This window comes from Staurois parvus, unplaced genomic scaffold (assembly GCF_062004578.1).
Source record: "Staurois parvus isolate SC_StPar_1 unplaced genomic scaffold, SC_StPar_1.0 ptg000154l, whole genome shotgun sequence".
In the NCBI taxonomy this organism is placed as follows: Eukaryota; Metazoa; Chordata; class Amphibia; order Anura; family Ranidae; genus Staurois; species Staurois parvus.
Window position 1 is genome coordinate 11,115,226 of NW_028317950.1, and position 24,504 is coordinate 11,139,729.

The 24,504-nt window shown below is 42.2% G+C and overlaps 1 protein-coding gene across 2 annotated transcripts in view; it reads left to right on the forward strand.

The window, feature by feature from the left end:
* Positions 1–23,719, forward strand: part of MAMDC4 (MAM domain containing 4) — a 93,482-nt gene extending 69,763 nt beyond the window's left edge. The window contains exons 19-29 of one of the 2 annotated variants that reach the window (XM_089675048.1): positions 520–641; positions 1,043–1,262; positions 5,489–5,626; positions 6,676–6,809; positions 7,387–7,477; positions 7,564–7,713; positions 8,742–8,876; positions 12,305–12,432; positions 14,528–14,636; positions 18,461–18,639; positions 23,472–23,719. In XM_089675048.1, coding sequence (XP_089531174.1) covers positions 520–641; positions 1,043–1,262; positions 5,489–5,626; positions 6,676–6,809; positions 7,387–7,477; positions 7,564–7,713; positions 8,742–8,876; positions 12,305–12,432; positions 14,528–14,636; positions 18,461–18,639; positions 23,472–23,513 — 1,448 coding nt within the window. In that variant the 3' untranslated portion in view covers positions 23,514–23,719. The remainder of the gene's footprint in view (positions 1–519; positions 642–1,042; positions 1,263–5,488; positions 5,627–6,675; positions 6,810–7,386; positions 7,478–7,563; positions 7,714–8,741; positions 8,877–12,304; positions 12,433–14,527; positions 14,637–18,460; positions 18,640–23,471) is intronic. The other variant, XM_089675049.1, reaches the window with a different exon arrangement.
* The last annotated feature ends 785 nt before the right edge of the window (positions 23,720–24,504 follow it).

The window sequence follows — 24,504 nt, forward strand, 5'->3', positions numbered from 1 at the left end:
TGCCATGTTGAACTTCCAGTGACCAGTATGAGAGTGAGAGTGATAACACCAAATGTAACACACCTGCTCCCCATTCACACCTGAGACCTTATAACGCTAATGAGTCACATAACACCGGGGAGGGAAAATGGCTAATTGGGCCCAATTTGAACATTTTCACTTAGGGGTGTACTCACTTTTGTTGCCAGCGGTTTAGACATTAATGGCTGTGTGTTGAGTTATTTTGAGGGGACAGCAAATTTACACTGTTATACAAGCTGTACACTCACTACTTGACATTGTAGCAAAGTGTCATTTCTTCAGTGTTGTCACATGAAAAGATAGAATAAAATATTTACAAAAATGTGAGGGGTGTACTCTTTTCCGGGAAATATTGTAGCATTTTGGTCAGCAATGGCAGCAGCTGTGATACCCCACCCCCCAGACTTCAGTGTCACACTGAAATTATTATTTTTTTTATCATTTACTGATCACCTGTACAGCTCCCTTTCACACCAGGCTCTCTTGCATTCCATCCAGGCACTTTGAACATATTCGCTATATATGATGGAGGAGAAGAGAACCTGATCTGGACCAACACTGGCACCCATGGAAATCGCTGGCATCGTGAGTCTGTTACTCTCACTGGCAAAAAATATCAGGTAAACACCCTCTGGAAAACTGTTTCATATGGGGAGAATAGACTTTGTGTAGACAGTGCCCCATTGGTTACCCAATCTGCTAGTTCCAGGTAACTTGTACTAAGAAAAAAATTAGGGCTGACACTGACCCTTCCAAGAATTCGGTCTGCCCGTCTCTGGTTTCAGTACTTTGTGCCACTGACCCAGAACAAGCATGCAGATTAGAGACTCAGATTTGCAAGTAACTTCAAGTAAGGTTCTTACAGTTTGAGCAAATTAATTTTTTTTCTCCCATTGCAAACACAGGTGTATCTCTGGGTGTAACTAGAAAAGCATCACAAGTTAGTTTCTGGAATGGAGTTTTGGCGATATGATAGATTTTTAAGTAATGTATCGTTATTTTCTGTTTGCCAATGTCCTAGCTGATACTTGAAGCGGTGCGTGATGGATCTGTGGGTCACATCGCCATTGATGACATCACTATCACATCTAGTGCATGCCCTGCTCCTACTCATTGCTCTTTTGAAGCTGGAACCTGTGGCTTCTCCTCTGATGGAAAATACACTTGGAAATTACATCAGCACAGCCGCTCTGAATCCCACAATGGGCCTTACTTTGATCACACGCTGCAGACCTTTTCAGGTGATTGGGCTCTCATACCTCCTGAAAGTTTAGCATGAGTGATGAAGACTAGAAGCAGTATGGAAGTGGTGGGAGGCCTTGCATGGGAAAGTATTAATAATGCAACAAAAATTATACAAAGTACAAGGGCCTTTTGTGTGCATAAAAGAAAGATAGAATAGTTTTTTTTTTATATAGATTAGATGTGAATAGAAATGGTCGTTTACTGTAAGAGTAGTTACTCTGTGGTTAGGAAAGGTTCCTTGAAGTATTGTAATGCATAGATAGGCAGTTTCTTACTATAAAGGTTCCTAGAAAATTCTGTTCGGAGGCTAGTTCTATCTTTTGGAGGGGGGTGGTGCTGTGCTAATCAAATGGAATCTAACTAAATAAGTGAAAAAAATATCATAAAAGGGGAGAAAAAAAAAAAAGGTGGATAACCCCCAAATCAATAATAAATGTGAAACCACAGCACAAACAGAGGTGCATAATCGTATATAAAGTAACATCAAAATAGAGAACACATCCTTAAATGAAGGTGGTGAATAAAGTGATGTACTATGGGTGTACTATAGGTGAACTAAAACAAAAAAATTGGTCAATGGAATATAAGTGAAATAGTGAAAAAATTAATAAATATATAAACCTGTATGGTGAAAAACAGCACATGGGTCCACAAGAACAAATCGTGATGGGCGACTGTGGATATTCAAAAATAAATAAATATGGATGACATGAATGTCACAAATGAATAATGAGTGGACAGGTGAACCCAAGAACAAACGAATCACTATAAATGACACAACAATGTGTATAAACACAAATAAGGTGTAAAAGTCCACGATCAGCTAATGCATGTAATGTCCTATAATAAATTCCCAAGTAAACTTGATAGGTGGTAGTGAGAGTGATCAGCTTGACAAAAATCCTCCACCGGCTAAATTGCCTCCTCACCTCCACGCTGCGACCAACACACTGCAAAGGCGCTCAATGCCAGAGGATCAGCATCCCATGGGGGCTTGCGCATAAATTCAAGAACAGTCAGCCACCAGGAACAGTGGTGGTATCCCCTCAAGGAAAAAAATTACCACCAGACAGCCTCTCACACGATCCCAAAAGAGGAGAAAAAGAACACTCCCATAGTGTAGTAGTTATTAAACTTTATTAAGCAGCAAAGACGCCAAATGCCCACTTACATAAAAAAAATAATAATATGCTCAGAACAGCCTGTATCGATTTGGGTGTACTTGCATGGGTGTAGCCCACCACGCCTCCTGTTCAACGCGTTGCGTCACGAGTCACATACCAAGATTTTTTTCTGCAAACATGCAGGTTTCTTTCATGGAGAAGGGTTCACACAGTACACATCCCTGACAACAGCCTTTCATAGGTAAAACTTTGAAATGCAGGTCACCAGATTACCTATTGATTTCAATGTAGTAGTTTAGATGACAGTTCAGAGGGTAACTACACAGCAGATGAGATTTAATTTTGAAAAATGTAAGGTTATGCACTTGAGTGCTTAAATCATGTATGCAAGATACTAATAAGGAGGATAAAAAAGTTTGAGGGTCCTTGTACACCACAGATATAGCAATAGCATGCAATGCCAAACTGCAGCTAGCAAAGCAAAGCAGACTACTCTCTCATGCTTTGCAAAGGGCAGATATTCCAGAGATAAATCTAGAATTCTACCACTTTTGCAAAACGGCAGTGCAGTTTTGATCACTATTCCTTAGAAAGGATGTTCTTGAACTAGAAAGAGTTTAGAGAAGGACAGCAACATTAATAGAGGGGCTGTGAGGAAAGACATAAAAAAAACTATGCATATTTCCCCAGTAGAAGAGGCACTTAGGAGGTGATATGATTACAATATACACATTGATCAATAGTGACTGTGATATTGGTAATAAAACTGTTTTAATCCAAGGTCCCTAGCAAGACATGTGGGCACAAACTGAGATTGGATGAAAAGAGGTTCAGTCTTAAAATGTAGGGTTCTTTGCTGTTAGTGTAGTGAAAAATGTGGAACTCCCTCAGGTAGTGGTATCAGCTTAGAGTGTGGATAAATGGGGGAAAAGAAAAAAACCTTTTAGATGTCTCCCTCTGTGAACACAATATACAGGGGTATGGGAATTTTTAGCCACAGCCAAACTGTGATTGACTGCAGCGGGAGCCAATGGCTAAAATTAGTTTAAATGTTAACCGCGCTCTAATATCCACAAAAAAGTATAAATCAAAAAGTGAGTAAGTGCTTATAAATAAGTAAAATATGAGAATAAATGATGTAACGTGATTAATTATATAAGATTATGACTTGTGAAAAATAAATTAATATTAAACGTAACGAATTATATAAAATTATAACTAGTGAAAAATAAATTCATATATTATCACGTCACTAAATGTGCAATCCTTATAACAATGTGCAAATCTTCCATCAGTGAAAAAAAATAATCATATAATTTGATAAGGGAAATTAAAAAATAAATAAATATTATAAAATATAAGAAATAAAAAAATAATAAAAAGTCTCTGAAAAAACAACAATAATATCCCAATGTGCAAAGTGAATGTCCAGCTTGGATGGATATACTGTCCTTCAATATGAAGATATGGTCTTTGCTGTGATGTTGAGAACCTGTGTGGCTGCAGGACTGTGAGGGATACGCCCTCCTTTAATCCACTCCTTAGTCCTCTGCATTTGTATTCCTCGTATGTTACATGTAAGAATAGGAATAAAAGATATGGTGCCTTATCCCAGGGGTAAAACAGCTTTTATTGTGCTTCTATATTGCACTCACATTTTAAAAATATCATTAGCGCTTTGTATATATACACAATATCCCACAGCTGGCAGTTAGATCAAACGAACGGTGTGTGTCCACACACCCTCAGTACTCGCCGTATCGTTGTTAGATTGCGCGATGATGTCACTGCCCCTCTCCAACGCGTTGCGCTACAGGGATTTCGTAGCTTCGTCCGGGGGATGATGTGCCAATGGCTACCACTGCTGTCTCAGCCAATGAGGAAGCAGAGTCCTTGGACAGTCGCGGCTCTCATGCACATCGCTGGATCGCGATGGAGCTCAGGTAAGTATTGGAGGGCTGTGGGGGCTTTGCACACAGAAGGTTTTTGTTTACCTTCATGCATAGAATGCATAAAGGTAAAAAGCCTTGGGCCTTTACAACCACTTTAAGCTTTATATAGAAGGGGTTCTTTATTGTAGGAGTTCTTAAAGTAAATATACTGTAAAGCCCAAACTTCTTTCTGCTGTAAGTTTTTTCACAATAGGATACAGGCAGCAAAAACCCCCCAAAACTGATACGTTTAAACCTTTCCCTGAATGTACAGAAAAAAACTTATTTGGTAGGTAAAAATATTCCTTTTTTTTTTCTTATATTTCCTATGTTTGTATTATAATAGTGTATAAAGCGATTTGCCTGGTGTTCAGTTTTAAAGGGACCTTGTCACCAACTTAAAAAATCCCACAAAAAAATCAAATAATTTAAATGCTTCCGAAAGTGCATCCATTGATCTGTGAGGCAATCTGATGGGGACATTTCATGAAGGGAGCACTCTGATGGGACAAGTGATGTAAGGAGAAACTCTGATGGGGACCCTGATGTAAGGTGGGACTCTAATGGGGACCCAGATGTAAGGGGACACTGCTGGGAGCAATTGATGTAAGGGGGCCGTCTGATGAAGATAGTTGATGTAAGGTGACATGCCAATGGGGACCCTGATGTAGGGGTTACCTGATATAAGGGCATGGGTTCTGTTTAAGCATCAGGATCTAGCTTAATGCATACCAGTGTTCTCTGTTCACTTCTGCATCATCTCTGTAATACCTGCCAGTTGATATTCCCAGTCATGACTAGTGGTACAGAAGCAAGAAGAGTGAACAGGCTATACTGGTTCCCTGTATCTCTGTCATACTGTGTGACAGACTGTCAGTGACTCACACACGTTATTGCCCCTGACTCTCTTTTTTACGACACTTCCAGATCTGCTAGGCTAGATCTGGCCCTGTTCCTGAGAATATACAAACAGGAGGAGTACATTGTGCATTCAGTAGTCCTGTTTCTCTCTCACTAGAATGTTGACATACCCCATTTCTGGTTGGCAATGCATCTTTTCTAAGCAGCACCTGTAACAGTAATGTCTACATGATGCTACAGGCACCATTCCTTCTTTGTACCTGTTGTTCCATCCTTGCTCACTAGTATTCATTCTCCTTTCCTTAGGACATTACATGGTGATTGATACCAGCTCTTCCTCCCTGCCCCGGAAAGAGACTGCAGTTTTGAAATCAGGTAGCTACAATGCGCAGCTAGATGAAGCCTGTCTGAACTTCTGGTACCAGCTAGGAGGAGAAGATCCTGGTAAGTTATGTGGTGCTCATAATCACATTCCTGAGTTATATTCAGGACATGTGTCAAGAGGCTTTTGTTTGCTTCACGAGGGTTTTGCATTTCCACACAAGTCTATATGAAAGCAGATCAACTGCCGGTGCATTGCCCGTCAGTGAATTCTAAATGATCTCAAAAGCATCTCGACCTGCTGCCATTGACACGCGATAGTGTGAATTGAATTTCGTCCTGCTTGTTGGCTTTGTTCAACCCAAGACCCAACCTATCATTGTGTACAGATGTCTCGACAGAGCCAAAGGATAAATCTGTAGCTTTTTACTCTGGCCTGCCTCTGAAGGTTTGAGTACAGTGCAGTCTAGAGCAGCTTCTCGACCAGAGTTCCATGGAACCCTAGGGTTCCTCTAAAGGTTGCTAAAGATTCATTGAGCTACAAGCAATTTCTGATTCAACAATCTTCTTACATCAATAATGTGCATAAATGAAGTATAACATGCAAAAACACCATACAACCATTCAATCCATCGTGCACAAATCATGAAAAAAAGCCTGATACTGCGTCCACTGTGATTATTTTCAGCTGTGAATCACTACAATCTTCCCACCACATTTGGGGGGACCCACCGAAATTTGGCTGGTTCAGCAAAGCTGACAGAAGTTGATCAAACAGGGACATGTTGGAAACTTTTTCTTTACCAGTGGTTGCAGCCAGTCAGCTGTGGGTACCTCTATCGGAATACAGTGTCCTGGTGGGGAGATGGAGGAATCTGTTGGCTGTTTGAATGAAAAAAAAAAAATCTAACCATGTATGAGGAGCAGTTGTACCCTCTGGGTTATATTCGAGGGGACCACTGCTGTTATCCGTTCACAGAATAGACTAATTATTATTATACAGTATTTATAAAGCGCCAATGGTTCGCTCAGCGCTGTACATTACAATGCAATAACAACTCGTTTTCTGCTAGAAAATTTGATATAGAGTAACGAAATGAAATATGTCTCCTTCGTTTTCTAATTAGTAGACTTGTGATATGCTGTAATAAACACTGCTTTGGCTTTGGCAGGAACACTGACTGTGTCCATTGAAGAGGATACTGGAAAAAAGAAAGTTAATAGACAGTTACTGAGTATCAGTGAGAAACACCAAGAAAGCTGGCACCACAAAAGCCTGGCACTCCAGGCTGAGAGACCCTGGGTGGTAAGACTGATACCTTGTACTGACTATATTAGTATTGATTAACTGTGCTTTTAATACATGTACATTATTTGCTAATATCCAGGGATACTAAGAAGATTTGTATTTATAATGTCTTCCTTCTGCATTTTTCTTCCATCCACACTGAGAGCTGTAAACACTGTTCTGTTTGCATTCTTCTCGTTTGCAGTCTGCACTATATCTGCAAACAAGGAGTGATGACAATACAAGCATGGTTTACTCAATGTGCAAAATTCAGTGCAGCACATGTCCATCTTTTACTGATCTGACCATGGTAAGGTTTAATCCGATTGGTTAATATGGGATCAGGGGCAGACTGACAACTCATGGGGCCCCTGGGCAATAGGAGATCATGGGGCCCGTGTCCTTGCCCAAACTCATAAAAGCTTATGAAAAAAAGGTACCAGGGGCATCTCATGGGGCCCCCTACTGACCCCGGGCCCTCGGGCAGTGCCCCAGTTTCTAAATGGTCAGTCCACCCCTGTATGGTACACTTTACCTATCATCATTTTCCTTTGCTCTGCTGGTACTAAGGCTACAATCTCTCTTCTCTGTGCAGCTCTTGTTTGAAGCAGTGGGTGCTGGTGGAGATCGTTCTTATGTTGCTGTGGATGATATTCACATAAGACATCACCGTTGTCATGAAGCAGGTATTAAATAAGTCCTCCATTTTAGTAAAGCCTACTGCTGTTCTATCTATTGAGTCAGTGAATGTATTCCCTTTCTTCTTCTGCAGTATCATGTGACTTTGAATGGGGATCATGTGCTTGGACCAACCTTCGGATTCCCTTAATGGACACCTATGATTGGGACTGGACGTATGGGAAAGCTCTAGAAAGACCTAACTCAGCTCCAGAGAAAGACCACAGTCCTGGCACACCAGAAGGTAAGGATACCCTATGTTCTAGAGACCAGTTACAGGACACCTGTACTGGAAGAAATATCAGGACTCTGTTTTTGAAATTGCCATTTTCCTGGCTGTAATTCTGGTTCACCAGTTACAGTAATTTGAGTCTCGGCAAGTACACAGAGCAGCAGTTTTGACTCCTCACTGAGTTTTCTAACCTGTATAAATGTTTGAGGACAGCAACTCTGTATCATTGGCAGAGCCAGCCAGATAACTAGCATTTGCAGGAGGAGGACAGAAATGGCATCCCCCATATTTCTCAGTGCTGGTTTTCTTTAAGGTCATCTTGGGTCATTTGTATGGACCAGATGTCCCTTTGTCAGCAGAGATGTCAGTTTGTTCACTTATCCTGCATAACACCATGGCAGGAGGATGTCCTGCATCTGCCACAGCATCTTGGTTAAAAGTGGGCAGGGCTTAAGAAATTGGGTGGCGCTTAATATACCAGCTGTATGGGAAATACACATAAAACATTTCCTAATGGTAGAATATTTTTTGCTTGTATTGCAGCTGAAAAATGCTGGATTTTTACATAAATCCACCCCCCCCCCCCCCCGTAAATGTTATTTACAGTCGTATTACTCCCCGAAATGCTGCAGTTTTTTTTTTAGAATTCTAAAAAAATGTTTAGAACCCTGTCAGGTTTTTTTTTTTTTTTTTTTGCAATCTGTGTTCTGAACTAGTGTCTCCACCGGAAGATTTCCCCTCTGTTCCTGGGGGCAGCCCAAATTTTGTGACTTTTTTCACATTGTAATCACTGTAAACATGTCAAATAGAGAAGGAGAATCTCCCTCACAGGGCACAGACCGCAATAAAAAAAAAAAAAAAACTGACAGATGTTCTATTCCCTCTCCACTCTTTCCAACACTACAAAAAAATTTAGGCATGACCCTCAGTACTGTGACAGCTTACCCTACTCAGTGTGGCATTGTGTCATTTGAATTTGGTAACATCTGATATACTGTAGTTTATCGTTTTAACTCGGTGACTTTTACTGCCCCCTGCAGGACACTATGCCTTTGTAGACACTGGTGCAATGCATGCAGAGGGAACCTCAGCCTGGCTGATCAGTGAGCATCTGTCAGCTACTAGTGGATCCTGCTTTCGTTTCTGGTACCGTACGGATGCCCAGGACCATCTCCGTAAGTGATGCAATATGTCCAGGACACTGTTTCTGTATACTTGCCATCCATTTTGCAGTTTTGTGCTGTTTACAGTCAGGTAACCCAAGAACCAATTGCACCTAGTAGAAAATATACTCAAGGACATTTATCAAAACTGGAGCAGAGAAATTCTGGAGCAGCTGTGCATGGCAATCAATCAGTATCTATCTTCAACTTAACTTTGAAAATGGAATCTGGTTGGTTGTCATGCACAGCTGCTCCAGTTTTAATAAAATCCCCGCAATGAATTCTTTTAGTGTAGCTCCAGTTTTATAGATAAACAAATTCACCTGAGGAGATCTCTATATGGTCCAAGGATGTTAGCAACGATTCTTGTTCTGAAGGAACTAATGTCTTCCATCAAACCATCTGCTAAGTGGAAGGGTCTGTCTTCACTATCACTACCTAAGCAGCATCAGTGTTATTAGAAAAGGCACATCTTCCCTGGATGCACTCAGGGCCTACATCTCTCTGATGCCTAAGGAGGGCACGAACCCCTCGCATTGCGGTAGCTACCGCCCATTGCACTTTTGACTACTGACCTGAAACTGTTTGCAAAAATCCTTGCCATCCAGCTGTTGTCCCACATCCCCAGCCTGATACACAGGGATCAGGCAGGCTTCGTCCTGCTTAGGGAACCACGGGACAATACCATGTGTGTCCTCAACCTGATTCATACTGCAAGCACTGCCAAAACCCCACTCATCCTACTTTCTACTGTTACCGAAAAGGCATTTGATTGGGTTAATTGGCAGTTCATGCAGGCCAACCTGGCTCACATTGGTCTTGGGATATCCATGCTCCAATGGATCACTTCCATCTATTCTCAACACTCAGCCTCTGTTAAAGTCAACAAGACTAGATCTTTTTTCCTATCTCTAATGGGACATGACAGGGGTGCCCGCTCTCTCCCTTGATCTGTATTTTAACGCTAGAACCCTTCCTGTGTGAAATTAAAGCCGATCTTATTATCTCTGGCTTCTGCAAACTGGGGAACATAAGGTTGCTGCGTTTGCGGATTACCTTATCGTCTTTCTCACTGATCCCAATACTTCCTTACCCAATTTATTCCAGGTATTCCAAGATTATGGTAATCTGCCATTCTTCAAAATCAATCTTGTAAAATCCTCTGCACTAAATGTTTACTCCGAGTCTGGGGTACTTAGTCGCCCCATCCCTTCTCCTTTCGCTGAGCCACCAACTCAATCCGGTATCTAGGTAAAAACATCACTCCAGATTTTTCACATCTCTATGCTACAATCTTCACACCCCTGCTGTTTAAGATTAAAGATGACCTTCTCCATTGGCATACACTAACACTGACATGGTTTGGCCGCTGTACTGTGCCTAAAATGACAGTACTCCCTTGCATACGTTACCTGTTACAAGCTCTCCCCATTCAACTCCCAGTGCCCTTCTTCCAAAAAGTCAGTGCAATGTTTTGAACCCTCATTTGGTCCCATGGGAAGCTAAGCCTGGCCCTTCATTTACTGATCTTCCCTAAGATTGTGGTGGGGTAGGCCTACCGGACATTCACTCTTATTCTCATAGATTGTAAGTTCCAATGAGAAGTGCCCTCCTAATCTGCTTGTATTGAACTGTATTGTTGCTGTATTATCTCCCGTTATATTATATTGTAAAGCGCTGACCAAACTGTTGGCACTATATTAATCCTGTATAACAATAATAACTATAGAGCTGCCTAAAGTGGAGTGGGAGGACTCCAGCCCTTAGCTGGCCTTGGCTGCAACACCTTTTGCCCTGCGACCTTTGTACACACCCCACCCTTTGCACCACTCTTAGGGTTGTTTGAAAGGCATTCCACAACCTGTTCATGTCCCCTGCTCCTTCTCCTTTTGGTTCCCATTTTGGGCAACACCAACTTCATTCTAGGGTTGGATGATCAACAATTCCTTCACCTGCAAAGCCAGTGGGGCACTCCCATCTGATGGATTTTCTTACCCCTACTGGTGCCCTTATTGCCGCCTACGTCACCCAGCTAGTGGATCCTCTTTTTGAGTTTTTGGGGAGGACTCCACCTTTTGATCTGATCTTCGCTCCCTCTTACGTTCACCCAGCATTGCCTGCAACAGCTTTTCAAGTTTTATGTTACAAGAGAGAACCAGTCCATCATAGCTTCTCTACCACCTAGTCTTCTCTCATTCATCCAGAACATGACTCTTCCCCCCCCCCCCCCTTCTCTATAAATGGGAGTGGACCTACATGACGACCCAGTGGCCTGCCTTTTGCATCAGTTGGGGAGACCCATCAAGAAATAAGGATTCACTCACTCATCATCCAACTGCTTAAGGTCTGCATCCCACTTCAGTGGAAGGATACCCATCCTCCCCCACTCTCTTTTTGGTTCTCTAAGGTGAACGAGCTTAGGGACATGGAGGATCTTACAGCCATTTTGAGCAATAAAGAAAAGACCTTACGTGACACCTGGCGCCCCTGGCAGTACTTTGTATTTCCAGATGCATATCTGGCTGAACTTCCTTCCCACCAGTGAAGTTCTTATTCTCTCTGTTCTACCTATACACCTTGGGCGAGGATGCACAATCATTTGGACTCTATCCTGTGTACCCCCTCTCTTCTGTTTCTCTGGCCCTTCTGTACCTATATTGCTTCCCCCTTTCTCGCCCTTTTTCCCCCTGGCTCCCGCAGCACCTTTCTGTGGGGTTTACCCCTAATTTCCCCTTTTTCCCCCCATATTTTTATTGCTACCAGTCTGTTCAATATATTACGGGTTGGCAACCTCATCCTCGCTGTTTCAGAATTTCAGTCATTTAGTAAGCCTCAAATTATCCTAGTTTTGCCATAACCATCGTCACCTCAGGATGAACCTCAACTATTATAATACGACTTGTTCATGTTTTGCATCATATTGTGGTTAACCTGGTTCATTATGTGTTTTTTGTCCTTTGAGCCTTTTTCCTTGGCTCTGACAATTCCTAGTATTACTTGTCTTTATGTACATTGTGATGCTTTGACATTTGCACTGTAATTCTGTGTACCTAAGTTGGCATCCTACTCATCCTTTTATTGTATGTCATTTGAACAAATAAAAGAATTACAAAAAAAAGAAAAGGAACATCATCTACATTCCTTTAGCTGTGAAGAGACTTGAGAAGTATGAAACTTTCAGGTGGAGAGAATGGTAAGGTGCCATAATGCTAAGCATGCAGAAATGAGTGAGTAGGAAGCTGCAAAACCGCACTAGGAAATAGTAGTGACATCCTTCAGCAAAATATAATACTAAATACCAATTTTGGGCAAATAAACAAAATTGGGTATTCAGCTGCTTAGCTGGGGCAACTGTGTTTCTCCCTGAATCTTGCTGTAAATGTATCCCAAGACAAGCTCTGAATGTGTACAGCATACTAAACATTCACTCTCTGTTGTAGATCTGGCGGAGCTGGTTTTGTATATCACCAGCACACAGGGGCTGCAGCCGGTGTGGGTCCTGCGTGGCTTCCACAGCACTGGCTGGCAAGAGCAACAGCTACAGCTCAACAGCACTGTGGAGTTTCAGGTAAATCTGTAGAATCTTTATGGGCAGCGTGTTCAGTTTCCTTTTTTACATTATTCTTTTAAGTGTACTTTTAGCTGTATAAACCAGAAATCTTAACGGGAAATTGGAATGGTTTTGTTTTTTTAAAATCTGTCTTGTTCTGCATTGTGGTGGTGGCCAGCTTGGTAGAGGCAGAGCTTTGATTCCTCATGTCAGCGCTTCCCTCCTGATGACTGGAGAGGGAATATTCAAGAAGCAGCAGGAGAGTTTTACAAAGCACAAATTCACAGACTGAATGTAGCAGAAGCACAGAGATCCTTGCACTGCAACTCCTCAGGTACATCTTATAGGAAATAAATCCATACCACACTTCAGAAGAACTGTAAGTTTATTGAAGATAAATCTCATCCAACCATCTGAGCTCCTTCCTGCTTTTCAGGCCACTAGGCCCTAATTGTAGATTCAATAAACCCTGTTGTGGGTGAAGTGCATTAGGCCAGGAGCTCAACAGGTAGATGTAACTTTTATTTCCAATAAATTTACTCATGGAGTTCTTTTTGAGTGCAGTATGAATTTCTTTTAAATGGGATGTGCTGGTTGGCGAGGATGGACTTAAAATCCCTCTTCAAGGTGCCAGAAGTAGGGACCTGCTTTAGAGTATTTGGCTTTGTAAACTGGTAAGAGGTCCCCAGGTACAGCTTTTTCTCCAGGAAGGAGAACTGTGAGCAAGACCATAGAAACATTACCACATCTTACCCCCAAATCTGGTGAGACTAGAAATTAGAGGCAGCAGTGCCTTAGAAGATCTCACACTGCAGATATAGGGATAGGAGGCGCAAGATCCAGTAGTTACTAGGCACAGGAAGTTCACTGCTATTTTAAGGAAGAGTTCCAGACTAAGGTAAATCTTTCAGGGCACTGTTTAGGCAAAATTAACTTTTCTAGATGTTCCCTATAACACAGCAAATGTTTTACGTTTTAAATGTTTTAAGAGGGCTTTTAAGTAGAGACCAATGGTGGAGCATTTGGTTTTGTAAACTGTTAAGAGGTCCCCAGGTACAGCTTTTTCTCTAACAAGGAGAACAGTGAGAAGCACAGTAGAGATAATACCAAAGTAGTACATGAATCTGTTGGTTAGCAGCACTGGGGTTGAAGTGTCCATATTGCCCCCTCCTTCCCCAGCTACTGCACTAGTCACATTGACAGGTGGTGCATGGCAAGTGAGTTTTGTAATGGGGGTCAGTGGGGCCTGATGGGGGAAATGAGAAAACAGTTCCCCATCAGGTCCAAGTTGCTGTTGATTGACAGGGCACAACAGTGGGCAGATCCAAAGCTGCTATTCAGGCCAATAGCAGCTTTTGAATCCTCCCGCCGTCACACTGTCAATCACAAGTTAAGTGGAGCTGATGGGGAACTAGTTTCTTGGTCCCCCATCAGGCTCTGACCACCCAGTGACACATTTCCTAAATATGGGCACTGACATAACTAAGTAATGACGTCACCATTACCCCAGCCAGTTTATTTGCTTTTGGGCCGAGGTATCTAAATGGGGCTGGGGGTACATTGCAATGTATGTGTCAGCTCCCTGCACAGCAGCTTCCCAGCACTAACATGCTCCACTCCGAGCACAGCTCAGAGCTGGTCTTAATTACCGCCAGTCTCTTAATCAGTGAACGGATTGTAATTCTTTAGGAATCTGTTGCAGACAAAGTGACAAATTCTTTAACCACTTACCCTCCGGAAGATTTACCCCCTCCCCCTTAATAACCAGGACATTTTTTGCTATTCAGTACTGCGCTATTTTAACTGGTAGTTGAACGGTCAGGCAATGCTGTACCCAAGTCAAATTTGTCTTTTTTTTACAAATAGATCTTTCTTTTGGTGGTATTTGATCACCACTGGGTTTTTAATTTTTTGTGATATAAACAAAAAACCACCGAAAATTTTTGAAAATTTTTTTTCTCTACTTTTATTTATAAAAAATACCCAGTAAACTCAAAGTTAGTCATCAATTTAGGACCATGTCATTGGTAAAAAAAAAATCCCAATATGTGTATATCAATTTGTTTGTGTGAAAGTTTTCCTTGCCTAGTCATGTAGAATTATTGTCTTACAGATTGTATTTGAGGCATCCAAGGGTTCTCGCCCCCAATCTGCCATCATGGCACTGGACAATCTGAAGTACACCCCTGACCTACTCTGTAATACAGAGCCACAGGAGAAAGGTAATAACTGTTCCAGATTATTGGAATTCATCTTTTTGAAAGTTCACAACCTTTTTTTTTTTTTTTTAATTTTAAACCCTAAAATAGTCACAGAAAACAAAAAGTTAACAAAGTACAAACCATTCTCTTCTCCTGCCAAATAAATAGTTTTGGCTGGAGTTATGTGTATTTACATTTTTAATAAACATTTAGAACAGGGCACATTTATGATGCTCAGTTTGCAAATTGTGATGGCCTTTCTAATAAGAATATATGCTTAAAGAGTACATTTAGTACTCACATATTCTTAGGTGGAAAATTAGCCCCTACTAACTTTTGTAGCTGAAGACAGCATGGAGCACTTCATCCTCAAAGATCACATCAGAAACACTCAAATACTCTGATTCCTTCGCCCAGCTGAGATCACCATACTCCCTCTTTCTAGGACTTCTGAACTCTGTTTACACTAGTTATTGGAAGGCTGCGGATTCATTGGTGGAAATGGTGAGTAGAGCTGCTAAGACACTGCTGGAAGAGAGAGCGGAGCTACCAATTTACTGCTGAAAGGGAAAGCAGGGTGAGCTGAACTGTTCAGTCACTGCTGGGTGGGTAAGCAGAAGTGGCTGAATTGCTAACAGAATAACTTGGAGGGCTTCAACAGTGCTACTGTGAAATGAGGATGCATAGCTCCACAATGCCTGCAGCTACAGAGGTCAGTGAGGGGTTGTTTTAAAATTTGTTTACTGCTTGATGGTAATATGTAAATACTTGAATGTCCATAGCCTGGGCACAGATACACTTTAATAATTTGTGAAAACTGGGCATTCTACACACTTTATCGAAGTACACTGGGTGTATGTAGTATACCCTGTTCTTCTGCCTTGCTGCTGGCAATTAGTTGCTGTGCAACTAGAACTGTTTTTTCAGATGTTGGACCTTCTGATTCAGACTTGGTGTACATTTGCAGTTAGGGGGCAGTAGAAATAGGAAAGGCAGCTGGACAGGGTTCTACACATGGCACGACACTTTGCTTTGTGCTGTGGCAAAAATAATCCCTCTTGTTGCAGTTACAGTGAGGAACAGAAGTATTTGAACACCCTCCGATTTTGCAAGTTCTCCCACTTAGAAATCATGGAGGGGTCTGAAATTCACAATGTAGGTGCATTCCCACTCTGAGAGACAGAATTTAAAAAATAAATTCAGGAAATCACATTGTATGAATTTTAAAGAATTTATTTGTCTTGCACTGCTGAACATAAGTATTTGAACACCTAAGAAACTGCAAAAATTCTGGGTCTCAAAAACCTGTTACTGTGCCTTTAAAAAGTTCACCTCTACTCCACTCATTAATCTAACTTAGTAGCACCTGTCCACCCCACAGTCAGACGCCAACTACTACCATGGGCAAGACCAAAGAGCTGTCAAAAGACACCAGAGACAAAATTGTGGACCTCCGCAAGGCTGGAAAGGGCTACGGGGCAATTGCCAAGCAGCTTGGTGAAAATAGATCAACTGTTGGAGCAATTGTTAGAAAATGGAAGAGGCTAAAGACAACTGTCAGTCTCCCTCGGACTGAGGCTCCATGCAAGATGTCACCTCGTGGGGAATCACTGATACGAAAGGTGAGGAATCAGCCCAGAACTACAAGGGAGGAGCAGGTCAATGACATGAAGAGAGCTGGGACCACAGTTTCAAAGGTCACTGTCGGTAGAACACTACGCCGTCATGTTTTCAAATCATGCATTGCACGGAAGGTTCCCCTGCTCAAGTCATCACATGTCCAGGCCCGTAAGAAGTTTGCCAATGACCATCTGGATGATCCAGAGGAGGCATGGGAGAAAGTCATGTGGTCAGATGAGACCAAAGTAGAACTTTTTGGTCTAAACTTCACTCGTCGTGTTGGGATGCAACTCATCCTTCATTTTCCTCCAAAGAACACCATCCCTACTGTGAAGTATGGGGATGGTAACATCATGCTTTGGGGGTGCTTTTATGCAAAGGGGACAGGACGACTGCACTGTATTAAGGAGAGGATGAATGGGGCCATTTATTGTGAGATTTTGAGCAACAACCTCCTTCCCTTAGTCAGAGCATTGAAGATGGGTCGTGGCTGGGTCTTCTAACATGACAACGACCCGAAGCACACAGCCAGGATAACCAAGGAGTGGCTCCGTAAGAAGCATATCAAGGTTCTGGAGTGGCCTAGCCAGTCTCCAGCCCTAAATCCAATAGAACATCTTTGGAGGGAGCTGAAACTCTGTGTTGCTCAGCGACAGTCCCGAAACCTGACAGATCTAGAGGAAATCTGTGTGGAGGAGTGGGCCAAAATCCCTGTTGCAGTGTGTGCAAACCTGGTCAAGAACTACAGGAAACGTTTGACCTCTGTAATTGCAAACAAAGGCTTCTGTACCAAATATTAACACTGATTTTCTCAGGTGTTCAAATACTTATGTTCAGCAGTGCAAGACAAAAATTCTTTAAAAATCATACAATGTGATTTCCTGAATTTTGTTTTTTTTTTAATTCTGTCTCTGAGTGGGAAAGCACCTACAATGTGAATTTCAGACCCCTCCATGATTTCTAAGTGGGAGAACTTGCAAAATCGCAGGGTGTTCAAATACTTCTGTTCCTCACTGTATGCCACTGATCAAGACCCATTCAAGTGAATGAGGCAACCCAGCAACCATAAGCTGAACACTAGACTTCTCTCCCATACAAAATTTTGATTTGGTTTAAAAAAAAAAAAAAAGTCATTTAGGGCTCGTTCACACTAGGCTGTTTTGCCAACGCTTGCCAAACGCCCCTATAGCGTTTGGCAAGCGTTGGTCCGGCGTTTGCGGAGCGTTTTTTAACGCTCGGCAAACGCTCCGCAAACGCCGCATGCGCGGTTTAGCGGCGGTTGCTAGGCGTTTGCCGAGCGTTAATAACGCCCCACAAACGCCTATAATGCAGTTTGAGTGGTGTTACCGCTCCGCAAACGCCCCGCAACCGCACCGCAAACGCCGGCCGGGCGTTTGCGGAGCGGCACCATAGACGAGAATAGGAGGCTTCAAAGCCTCCTGACTCGTCCAGAGGCGTCCGTTTTGCCGCGATGCGACGCAAACGCTCCCGTTAGAACAGCACCATGTGCTGTAATGTGCAGAATTGGCAGAGGCGTTTGGGAAGCGGTAAAAACGCTTCCCAAACGCCTCTCTGCCGCCTGCACACAAGGCTAGTGTGAACGTAGCCTAAAGAGGCAGCATTTTCACCTCTTGAATGTCTATCAGCTGCGCCTGCACCACTCTGAAAACGATCCCCACTGTCTGAATACAATAGAGCTGCAGGGGAGACCCGCTGGTTGAACAAAAATAACTGTCCATGTACACCCAGCTTTAGTGCTATGCTGTAGGACTGTCCTACCTCTTGTTGATTAGACATTCATAATGTTACATTGTTACTTTACAGTTATACCCTGCTCCAGCAGACCAAACGAAAGTAAGTTATTAGCCCTGAGCTCAGGCAGGAGACAGGTGAACATCCATGGAAACCTTACAGCTTAACAATGAGATTTCACTTTGGCATGGATGGATTGCATGTGTTTACCAGCATACTCCGCTATTTCTGATAGCCAAGACTGCACTGTTATAACAAATTGAGAGTGCAGATTCTTATAAACAGTCATTCCTGAATTCCCAGTAGGTTCTGTAAATCTTGGATCAATAGTTGCTGTCAGAGACTGTCCATAAATGGGCAGCCTTATCTTTACCAACCTTTCACATTGTTAACCTGTTGTTGTTAATGAAATCTGTTCTACAACATATCACTAAAAACTGATCATATTGTGAAACTGTGGACCTTTGTTCTAGCAGAAAAAAACAATTCAGGAACAATCTTGGCCATAGTCCTCAGTGTGATCATCATCCTCCTGTTCTTGCTACTGGTCTTCTTCATCTACCGGCGATGGAAGAGAAACCAAGGGGGTGGCCCCTCCCTGCCACAACAAGAGGGCCCACTAGATGGCTTTGATAATATCTCATATGATCAGGTAATTAATTTGGAAGCACATCCATGCTTTTGCACGGTTTGTACCAGGCAGTGCGGTCTGGTATCTGATATGGGTTTGTTGGAGGGTATGACAGATCTGTATAGACCAACATCTGTGAGTTAAATTTTAGTAAGCCTTCATACAAGTTGGTTCAGTTGTGTCCAGGGGCGGACTCACCATTTGGAAACTCGGGCACTGCCCGAGGGCCCAGGGTCAGGAGGATTCCTCATGAGATGCCCCTGGTACATTTTTCATAGGCTTTTTTGAGTTTGGGCAAGGACACAGGGGGCCCCATGAGTTGTCTGTCCACCCCTGGTTGTGTCTTTTTTTTTCTGTTCAAACATTTGTCAGATGACTCTGGCAGCTTTCCAGATATTCACCAAGTGTTGAGGGTTTCAGACCTTAGAGAGACTGTCATGCCTGCAACAGCCTCCCAAACCCTCCTGCCATGGCCAAAATGACTGGCCATGTCCATAGGCACATCTCTGGTATTTTCTGATTTTGCCAGAGGCTGTTTGCCCCTACTGCCTCCTGCTTATGCCTATTGGCCAATGAAGATACTCATCATTAGTGGTGGGTGGGTGGGGGTCCAAACACAACATAGAAGTTTGCAAGGTTGTTTTCACTCCAGCATGCACTTCTAAACTTTCTGGCAAAGGGAAATTATGCAGTACTGGCATAAAATTAGAATTGCCGTTCCATTTTCTAAATTATCAAGAGTCAAACTGGGGAATTCATAAAGTGTCTATGGTCCTCTTTAGAATTCCATTGTGCCTCCTCACAACTAATGTTGGTGTTTACCCCAAGTTTCTGTACCTGTTGGTACTTGCCCCAAATTCATGTAGCTGTTTCTAACAGTTGTGCAGAGGCTGACAGAATAGCAGAGGAGTTTTGAAACTGTGTGGGCAAAGCCTTATGGGGATTCAGAGACACTAGTTCCCCATCAGGACCAATGCCCTTGTGGTTGACAGCCGGAAGTAGGCAGATTTCATAGCCAGCCTATAGGATAAGGAATCTGCCTGCTGTCAATCATAAGTAGAGAGTTTGCCTGACGGGGGACTAGTCTCTCAGCTTCCCCATCAGGCTTCACCCATTGACTGCCAACAGCATCCTTGACAACTAGTGACAGGTGGGGAGAGGAGTGGGGCAGCAGCAAACATGGCACCTGCTACACAGCCAGTAACTCTCTGCTTGTCTTTCTACACCAACTTGTCTTCATTCCCTCCAATCTCTATATCTACAAACTGGAGGTACAGTGGGTATAGAAATAAAATCACTCCCTTTAAAATAATCACATTTATTGCTTTGCAGCCTGACCTGAAGACAGAAACAGGTTTTATTTTTATTTTATCCAACTTATTTACTCAGTGCAACTTTTAACATCCAAGTGAAAGATATAACACCAACATGTCAGAAATTTTTTTTAAAAACCTTCAAAAACCGAATGACTGAGTTGGAGAAAGTATCACTCGTGTCAATATTTTGTTGAGCTACCTTTTACTTTAATTACAGCCTTTAGTCTGTTGGGATGTGTTTCTACTAACTTTGCACATCTAGACTTTGCAATATTTTCCTACTCTTCTTTGCAGAACTGTTCAAGTTCAGTTAAATTTGATGGTGATTGTTTGTGGACTGCAGTCTTCAAGTCATTCCACAGATTTTTTTTAATGTGGTTTAAGTCTGGGCTCTAACTAGACTATGCAAAGACATTCACTTTTTTCTCATTCATCCACTGTGTGACCCAGAGCACACAGCAAAAATGAGCCATTGTCAAAAGGAAGGTAAAACTTTCTTCCCATTGACAACTTGCTGGCAGGGGAAGCAGATATTCTTCAAGCATTTGATGGTATTTTGCTCCATCCATTTTTTCTTATATCCTGACAAGTGCTCCAGTCCTTGCTGAAGAGAACCCCCCCCCCCCCCCCAATACCAGGATATTACCACCTCCATGCTTTACTGTAGCAATGGTGTTATTTGGCTAGTGAGCTGTAGTGGATTTCCGCCAGACATATTGTTTAGTATTGAGGCCAAATAATTAAATTTTAGTCTCATCTGACCATAACACCTTTTTCCATGTGGCTCCAGAATCTTCAAGGTGTGTTTTTGGAACAAAATCACTTGTGACTGCATGTGGCCTTTCTTGAGGAGTGGCTTTTTTCTTGCAACCCTTCCATACAGGCCACATTTGTGGATAATTTGTGTGATATTTTTGTCCCATGCATGTAGGCCCCTTGGTAGCGTCTCTGACCAGTTACCTCATGGCTCTTTCAACCAGTTTCGAGCAACGTCCCGATCCACGGAGGGTCTGTGTTTTACCAAATACCTTCTACTTTTTAATATTAGTCTTCACTGTGCTTCTAGGCATTAGTAAAGCCTTGGAAACTTTTTTTTGTATCCATCTCATGACTTGTGCCTGTCCACAACTTTATCCCAGAGATCTTTTGAGAGTATCTTACCACCCATAGTTGATTGTTTGCTTCACATGCACTACCAGGGACTGGAATTCTCCAGGAAATCTCTTTTCATGCTGAGCTAATCAAAATGACCACAGCTTTGTGTACCACTGAGAGTGATTACCTACACTTGATTGAGTTTACAGGTCAACTCAATTAATCTGTTTTTGGATTTTTTTCTGAGATGTTGATGTTATATCTTTCACTTGGATGTTATAAGTTGCACTGAGTAAACACAGCTGGATAAAACAAAAACTGTCTTCATTTCAGGCTGCAAAGCATAGTTAGTCTGGCTGAAAAAAAAGACAAAAGTCCATTCAGTTCAACCATATAAAAAAAAAAAAAAAAAGAAAAGTTATAATCCTACACCCACAGTTGATCCAGAGGAAGGCAAAAAAAAAAAAAACCCCAGCAAAGCATGATCCAAGCAACAAAATGTGATTTTTTTTTTTCCCACTGTATGTCTGTTTGAATTTGATGCAGCTAGAATGCCGCCTTTTAAAAGTGGCGCTATTAATAATGACCTGAATATGTTGAACATTGTGGAAACTGGCAGCAGGGTTTTTTTTTTTGTTTTTAAATATGGCACAGGACCTTTTTAAAGGGTTATACCACCAGAAATGTGCAAATGGTTTATTGAATTCCTTTTCACAAAAGACTTCACCCACCAAAGCTGCTAAGCCATCCCTAATGCCCTCTTCACAATGAAAGGACACCCTCACTGCTAAAAGTGGGGGGAGACGTCTGTTAGTGCGCCTCTTTGAACCCATAGGTGTGAGACATCTGTGACCCAATCAGTGGTTTCAAAAAGGTATACAAAATAGAGTTCAACAAACTACCACCTCACCACTCTCTTCTTTTAAATCAACCAAAAACTGCCAAAAAACAGTTAGAATTGCAAAATGCCCTGAACAACCTCTTGTCCCATGGAGTCTTTGTGCCAGTGCCAGTGCCACCACAAGACAAGTTGAGGAGGTTTATACTTAAACCTTTTCAAGGTATCAGAGCCCAAGAGGGATATTCATCCAATTTTAAATCCCTCAACAAAATGCCTGCAGATTCTAACATTTCACATGGAATCTGCAAGGTCAGTAATTGCTGCTCTGAGACAAGAAATACATAGCCATCTTGGATGTCCACAGATGCCATCTACATGTTCTCATTAATTCATCTTTCTTTGCAAACAACAACTTCCAGTGTGGGAGCAGAGGAGAAGCCAAAAGGCAGTGCAACTGAGTGTTCACAATGGTCTCAGCACCTCTAATCACCCTATTTAGAACCCAGTGCATCTAAGTAACAGGCTCTCTATACGACCTTCTTCTAAAGGACTCCTCTCCCTTGCAGTTATCAGAAAATGCTGTGCTAATCCCCTTGTCTCAGTTCAGGCTAATTTTGTACTTTCCATCCAGTGTTAAAGTATAACTTAAGGCAAACCTTTTTTGTTTTAAAATTTTGGATGGAGTGGAGAGAGTTAAAACAGGTGTTTTTTAATATTTATTTAAATATATCTTTTTTTTTTTTTTTTCCCTCTATGCCAGGAGTAAGATACAATGCATCTCTCTCCTCCATTCATAGAGGGAAAAAAAAAACAAAACAAGGGGGGCAAGCTATACAGTGACTGATCACTGCGATAGCCAATCTAGAGGCTATCACAGCGATAATGTGACCCGGAATCGGGCATCCTGGGTCCCAATTGTTAGAACTGGACCCGGGGCTCTCAATGACACCCCAGTCTTTGTGCTGGGAGTGTGCTGTGCGGCGCACTCCCAGCAGAAAGACAGGTACACAAATATGCGGCCCCACAGAAAAAAAGCACAGTTCTGGCAGGCTGCATATTTGTGTGATGTCGGCATGAAGGGGTTAAAGTGTAAGTTCACCTTTTTTAGAAGGAAAAAAAGAAAAGAAAAAAGGCAAGGCAACATCCCCGACTCCCTTCTCACTGCTTTACCTACATCCATGGGTGATCAGCTCTTCTTTTGCGTCTTTCTGCAGGGCTTCTAGGATGGATCAGAGCAATTCTAATTGGTCTGTAGCAACACTGAGAATTGTTCTGATCAATCCTGGAAGCACTAGAGAAAGAAGAGGATTTCAAATTCCCAGACTGCTTCACCCACTATGTGGGCACTAAAAGCTTGTTGCTCACAGAGGAAAGTACAGCAGGGACTGGGACTTAGGAAAGGTGTAGGGTGGTAGTTTGGGGGAGTTGGGAAAAGTTGCAGGGTGGTAGTAGTTCACCTTTTCATTTTTTTTCTGAAAAAGTTAACCAATGCCAAACGAGCAAAGTGACATGGTCTCTTTTATATAAGCACACAAGCTGTAAACACTGTAAAAGATTAAATACCCGACTATGTAAAAGATTAAATACCTGACTATATTTAGTTTCAGAATGAAGAAACAGCTTCCACCAGCTCAGGCAGATGAAAGTTAAAAGTCTATCCAACCACAGAAGAGTAATCCTGGACCTTTGCAGAGCCACCACTCCAACAAGGCTTCTTGTTCAGGATGGATATCCAGTCCCACATAAACATGAACGACTGGACATTGTTGAAAAGGGAGAGAAAGTAGTCAATAACTCCATGGTTAACTTTCACATGGCTACATTAAATGGTGAACACAAAAGTATACAATTTTTTGTGTCTTTTTTTTCTTAACAATATCAGCGCTCATGATGTTTTTTTTCATCTTTTGAATTAATAATGTTTGACATTTTCACTGCACATGTGCATCCCGATTTGGTATAGATGTACTGATTGGTACGCTTTTGTAAACAAGGCCTAAAATATAGTGGTCTGTAAATTTCCTTCAGATAAACTGGAGCTGGACAAGAGAACTATGTTCTGCTTGAGGAAAAAAAAGTCAAAGGAGAAACAAAAAAACACGCAACTACATTTTCGCAAAAAGGTAGTCTTTGGCCTCAATTCAACCTTGTCCCTTTTGAATCTGGTGGTCCTGTGTCTTGTAAAGAACACCTTCTTTTGCAGACCCCATAGGAACACAGGAGGGAGATACATGAGAGACTCCCTATAGAATGATCTTAATCAAACTGCAAAAGATCAATGGTCCCTCAAACAGGATAGACTAGGCAAAAACCTGACCTTGAAAGTGCTGAGAGCCAAAATGTTGGTCCAGACTTAGCTGCAGGAAGGAGAGGCTCTGTCCCAAGGAGAAACTACCCAAAGACTTACACCAAGTGAAGTATGCCTTCCATGTTTAATGATAAACCTTAGCATCATCCATGTTGCTAAAGCCAGGGACTGGTGTAGGATAGCAAAACAATCCTTAAGGCCCCTTTCACACTGATGGTCCGATGGGGTCCACCTTTCAGTTTTTCAGGTGTACCCAATCGGACCATCTATAGACCAGCGGGTGTGCCCAGTGACACCCGCCAGTATCCAATCCGATTCTGTATACC